The 6025-nt window shown below is 42.1% G+C and overlaps 1 protein-coding gene across 1 annotated transcript; it reads right to left on the reverse strand.

Annotated features, from left to right (window-relative positions):
- Positions 1–341: 341 nt before the first annotated feature.
- LOC105004871 (olfactory receptor 2G3-like) lies at positions 342–1280 on the reverse strand. The gene has a single exon (XM_010862631.1). It carries the CDS (start codon positions 1278–1280, stop codon positions 342–344), a length of 939 nt encoding a protein of 312 aa, XP_010860933.1.
- Between the last annotated feature and the right edge of the window lie 4745 nt (positions 1281–6025).

The following is a 6025-nucleotide window of genomic DNA, read 5'->3' on the forward strand; positions in this document are numbered from 1 at the left end:
AATTCACATGCCAAAAAATTAATAAATAAAAACACATGATTAATTACGTTAATAGAAAAAATTCACATCTCATAATTGATAAAGCCAAATGTGCCATCCTGGTCTGCCTGGCGCTAGAGTCCTGGCTCTTGACCACTGTGTTAGATCTTCTGGATCGTCTTTGTCTCAAACCACAGCACCATAGACAATGCTGATTGCCAAACACACTGTTCTCTCTCACTGAGGAGTTGAATGGTTAGCTTTATGGAGACCATCTCTTCCAGGTCTTATGGAAGAGTCTTTAGGGAGTTGGTGAGTGTACGCCCTCATGTAAGATTTCCCAGATCTTAATCTTTAAAGTGTCACTCTGGGGCCCTGCCCCTTCCCATCAGTTTGAGGAAAGCATTTTTCACATCCTTATTCCTCAGACTGTAGATGACAGGGTTGAGGAAGGCTGTGGCAATGTTGTAGAAAAGGGCCATTTTCTTGCCACTGTTTGACAAGGAGTCAGAGCCAGGGCTCATGTACGTGATGATGCATGGAATAGCAAACATGGTGACCACAGTAATGTGGGAGGTACAGGTGGAGAAGGCCTTGATCCGTCCTTGGGCTGAGCGGATCTTCATGATGGTGGCAAAGATGTTGACATAGACAAGGACAATCAGGGAGAGTGGGACCACAATGACATTGAAGCCTGTGATGAAGTCCACCAAATCATTGAGGGATGTGTCTGCACAAGCCAGCTTTAGGACCGCAGGGACCTCACAGAAGTAGTGGTCAATTTCATTAGGACCACAGTAGGAAAGGCGCATAGCAAAGAAGGTATAGGATAGACCACCCACTACACCATAGGCTGCACAGATGCCCACCATGAGAAGGCACACCCAGGGGCTCATGATGACCTTATACCGGAGAGGGTGGCAGATGGCCACGTACCTGTCCACTGACATGATGGTGAAAAGCCAGTACTCAGTGATTCCACAGAAAAGGAAGATGTACATCTGGGCCACACATCTAGCAAAAGAGATGGCTCTCTTCTTGCTGAGAATATGCACGAGCATCTGGGGCACAGTCGTGGTGGTGTAACACATGTCCAGCATGGAAAGGACACTGATGAAGAAGTACATGGGCGTGTGGAGGCGTGTGTCCTGGTGGATGAGGGTGATGAGGAGGCTGTTGCTCACAAGGATCAGCAGGTAAAAGACTAGAAAGAAGGTGAAGAGAAGAGGATTGGTCCTGGGGTTCGAGGCAAAGCCCAACAGGATGAATTCTGTCACAGCTGAATGGTTAAGCTCTTGCATTGTGCTCTGCCTGTTTAAAGATTTTGAGGGATATGTAATTAATTGGGTTTTGGTACCAAGGAACTTTCACACTCATTTTTTCATTCATGTTTCTTAACAGGAAGTTTGGGCTAGCAGATGTGCACTACTGGAGAGGTCCCTGTAGTAGTTTGAGTGGTGTCAGCATTTGGTTCTGGATTAAGTTACAGTCATGGTGATGAAAGGGTGAAGGCCAAGTCAAGGAAATGCTGTGCGCTGTGTTCAATTCTGTCTCTTCTTTTCCAGAGACAGCTTTGCTTTTCTCTGACTTATTTGTTCCATTTTATGATTTCTCCTGGGACAGCAGAGGTTTCTAAACCTTGGTTTAAAGATCAGGATTAGAACTATTACACTCATAAAATGGGTTAAGCTTTTCATCACTGTTAGGATTATCATTAATGTTAGACTTTTTCTGGTGAATGAAACTTTACTGCTGTTCATTAATTATGTCATTGATTCAACATAGTTTTTGCCAAATGCTTATTATTTGTTGTAAATCAGGGGGGCAAGGAAGAGTTATAAATGATATGGGTAGGAAAATGATTTCATGCAATCTACCAAGATAAATTCTAAGTATGTTAAAGAGTGAAATGCAAGAAATAATATAGTAAGACAATCTTGGAAAAATATATGGGTGAATATTTATTTTATGGCGGAAGAGATGCCTTTAAGCATCAACTGATTGTTCCAATCCCTTCAGCCTCTTGTTGTTGACCCTTATCCTCTAATAACCAAACAAAGCAACACAGCTCCTCATTGGACCTTCTGTCTATTTACTCAGTAGTTTTGAGGGCTCCTTGTGATTCCCAGGTCATTTTGCTCTAAAATCCTTGGTCTCATTGAATCCTTGACCTACCTTGCTGCCTTGCTTGTGTGGGTACTGAACTTTTCAGTGGTTCATCCCTATGCTCTTTCTTCATCATGTCCCCAAACCTCACTAACACAAGGATGATATATGTAAGACTTGTCCTAAAGGTATGGGTAAAAAGAAAGATTTATAATGCAGTACAGAACAGAAAACTCTTTTTTTAATGAACATTTAATGCTGTATAGTTCCTAAGTTATCTGTGCAACACTTCTTCCTATATAGCTCTCAGCCAGCTGGCAGGTGACTGGAGACTGGTCTACTTCTTGGAACCTCCTCCCATCTCCCCTTGTCTCCCTGTTCTAGGACTCTCCTTACTCCTGTTACCTGGGCCATAAGCCAAGAATCCAATGCTTCCAAGTCAGTGCTTTCAAACTTGACTGTGCTTCAGAATTACCTGGAAGGCATGTCAGCTGCTGCTGCTGCATGTCATAAGGAGATTTGAATTGGAAGATGGGGTTGGAAAGTGAGAATTTGCATTTCTAATAAGTTCCCAGGTTCTTCACATGCTGGGGGTCACAGGTTGAAAACTGATTTACTTCATGGTAAAGAGAAAGTTGGTCCTTTCTGAATTTCCCTGTCTCCACATTATGCTCAATTGCATTATGCTCATTGCATATCCTCTATCTAAATGCCACTATTCAGTGTTTTCATTCTTTCGTTTAAGCATAAGAATAAAGGAAGAAAAGTAAAAAAGAAAAAAATAAATATTTTTGACAATATAAATATAAAAAATAATTTTTTCTTTAAGTTAAAAAAAGAATAATAGTTGTATATGTGGGATACAAGAAAAAGCAAGGGAATTTCATATAAACATCTACTTCTGGTTCATTGACAACACTAAAGCCTTTGACTCTATGGATCACAACAAACTGTGGAAAATTCTTAAAGAGATGGGAATACAAGACCACCTTACCTGCTTCCTGATAAACCTGTATGCAGGTCAAGAAGTAACAGAACCAGACATGGAATAATGGGCTACTTTCAAATTGTGAAAGGAGTACATCAAGGCTGTATATTGTCAGTCTGCTTATTTAACTTCTCTGCAGAGAACTTTCATGCTAAATCCTGGGCTGGATGAATCACAAGCCAGAATCAAGATTGCCAGGAGAATTATCAACAACCTCAGACATGCAGATGACACCACTCTAATGCAGAAAGTGAAGAGGAACTAAATAGCCTCTTTATGAGGGTGAAAGAGGAGAATGAAAAAGCTGGCTTAAAACTCAACATTCAAAAAACTAAGATCATGGCATTGATCCCATCATTTCATGGCAAATAGATGGGGAAAGAGTTGAAGCAGTGACAGATTTTGTTTTCCTGGGCTCCAAAATCAATGCAAATGGTGACTGCAGCCACAAAATTGAAAGACATTTGCTCCTTGGAAGAAAAGTTATGACAAACCTAGATACCATATTAAAAAGTAGTCTATATAGGCAACAAAAGTCTATATAGGCAAAGCTATGGTTTTTCCAGTAGTCGTTTATGGATGTAAGATTTGGACCATAAACAAGGCTGAGTGCCAAAGACTTGAAGCTTTTGAATTTTGGTGCTGCAGAAGACTTTTGAGAGTCTCTTGGACAGCAGGTAGATCAAACCAGTCAATCCTAAGGGAAAACAACCCTGAATATTCATTGGAAGGACTGATGCTGAAGCTGAAGCTCCAATACTTTGCCCACCTGATGCGAAGAGCCCACTCATTGGAAAAGGCCCTAACGCTGAGAAAGATTGAGGGCAAGAGGAGAAGGAGATGACAGAGGATGAGATGGTTGGGTGGCATCACTGACTCAATGGACATGAATTTGAGTAAACTCCAGGAGACAGGGAAGGACAGGGAAGCCTGTCATGCTGCCATTTACAGAGTTGCAAAGAGTTGGACATGACTTAGTGACTGAACATTAACAACAATGTGGCCTACAAGTTATTAAAATGATTAGAATATAAAGATCATTTCTTCATAAAGAAAAGACTAATAACCAAAATTGAGACATGCATAATCAATTCACGAAAGAAGAGATTCATGAATAATGAACCCACAAAAGTTTAAAGACTGCCTGTTAAAACATCAATGAAAGAGCCTTGAACCTATACATTGGCAAAAAATTCTTTTAAAATGATAGTGCCTGGCATCCAGTTTACAGTGAAGGAGACATTCTTGCATGTTGATATGAAAATTCATATGAGAAATAAATGACTGCAATCTTTCTGCAAGAAAATTTGACAGTATGTAACTTCACCATTAAGAATTTTGCCTAGGGAAAAATGAGACATGTGGGGAGAGAGTTGCATCGGAAGGCACAGTCTTAACCACTGGGCCACCAGGGAAGCCCCCAGTGATACTGTGAAGATGGAATATATAGGGATTTAACTTCTCTGTTCAGACTAGCTAGGTAAAAGGGTGGATATGAGTGAAAGATGAGAGATGGAGGAAGACGTGCTGGACCTAGACAAGACTGGAAGAGGACGGAAGGGAGAGCTTCTCCTTTTGTCTGAGCTCATCTCCTCCACTGAGTTACACTTGGGAATCAGCTTATATAGCTCAATGCAAGTACATTTACTGCTTAAGATAAAAGTGTTTTGAATAGGAAATAGGTCCTAAGAGAGAGATAGTTGAACAGGTCCCGGTTGGTGAGAAACTGCCCAGTTTTTACCTCCAACTTGTCCTTTCAGGGTGAGGGTAGAGGAGATGTGGGTGACAGGACTCTGCCCCACAAGGACACCTTGGCCTTTGATGAGTTTGTGTCTTTGCCCTAAGTAGAGCCTGGGGACTGGGTTCTACCTTTACTTTCCTTGGCCGACTTATAATGTGTCTTAAGGGCCAGTTGCTCGAACTCTCTGAACCTTAGGTTCTGACCCTGCCACTCCAGGTGTGATAATGACCTATGACCAATGAAAAAACAGAAATGAATCATGTGATTGCCAAGTCCTGGTAGGGATAAACCTCCAGATTCCATTGGCTGGATCTGGGGCTAGAGATGCCAGCCTTGGCTTCTTGTTAGGATGTAATAGAAATCACAGAAAATTTGTTTTTGTTTTAATTTTGGACCCGTATACTTATCTTTTATTCAAATACCGACTCCCTTGCAGCACAAGCTAGGAGACAAAAGACTCAAAGTAGTTTTGAATTTTCACTTTTGCTGTTTACTGCTGTCACTCTGAGCAAGTAATTGTTTCTCATCTGTGAAATAAAACAAGAGGTTCATTGCAATAATACATGGTTCTGTCAAGTACTGAAGATATGTTTTTCCTCCCTTCCCCTTTCTCTAGCTCTCCCTGCCCATCCCCTCCTCCAGCATCATCACAGGCCTGCAGGGACTAAAAATGACCCAGGCCATGCTCAGTGTGTGCATGCTCTGTCACTCAGTCATGTCCAATAAACAGACAAAACCAGAAAGAAACAAAAGCACAGAGAATGATGGGGAAAGATAGAGAGGCCCCGAAGGGAGGGAGAGACACAAACACAATTGGGAAGAAGGCGGAGAGAGGCACAGAGAACCAGAATCTGCAAGTGGGCTACAGACAGGGAGAGAGGAAAATTAATGCTGGGAGTATAATTGACATCAGTGGGAGGAGAAGGAGGGGGCTCAGCAGGAGGAAAAAGGTGGGAGATTGTTTCTTCTTCTCTTTGTGAAAGAAGAAGTAAAAAGACTAGAGGAAAGGGGCAAAAGACATGGAGACCCGGTTGGAGAGTCAGGGGGATAAAACATGGTGAAGATGCAGATGAATAAAGATACAGGGAGACAAGGGAGAACACAGGAGGGAATATTAGAAAAGCTGGGAAGGTCGTGTGTGAGCCAGGCCTGCGAGAAAAAGGCACCAGAGGGCAGAGGAGGGCAACTGGAGCAACAGAGAGCCTGCAGAG

This window comes from Bison bison, unplaced genomic scaffold (assembly GCF_000754665.1).
Source record: "Bison bison bison isolate TAMUID 2011002044 unplaced genomic scaffold, Bison_UMD1.0 scf7180017864484, whole genome shotgun sequence".
In the NCBI taxonomy this organism is placed as follows: Eukaryota; Metazoa; Chordata; class Mammalia; order Artiodactyla; family Bovidae; genus Bison; species Bison bison.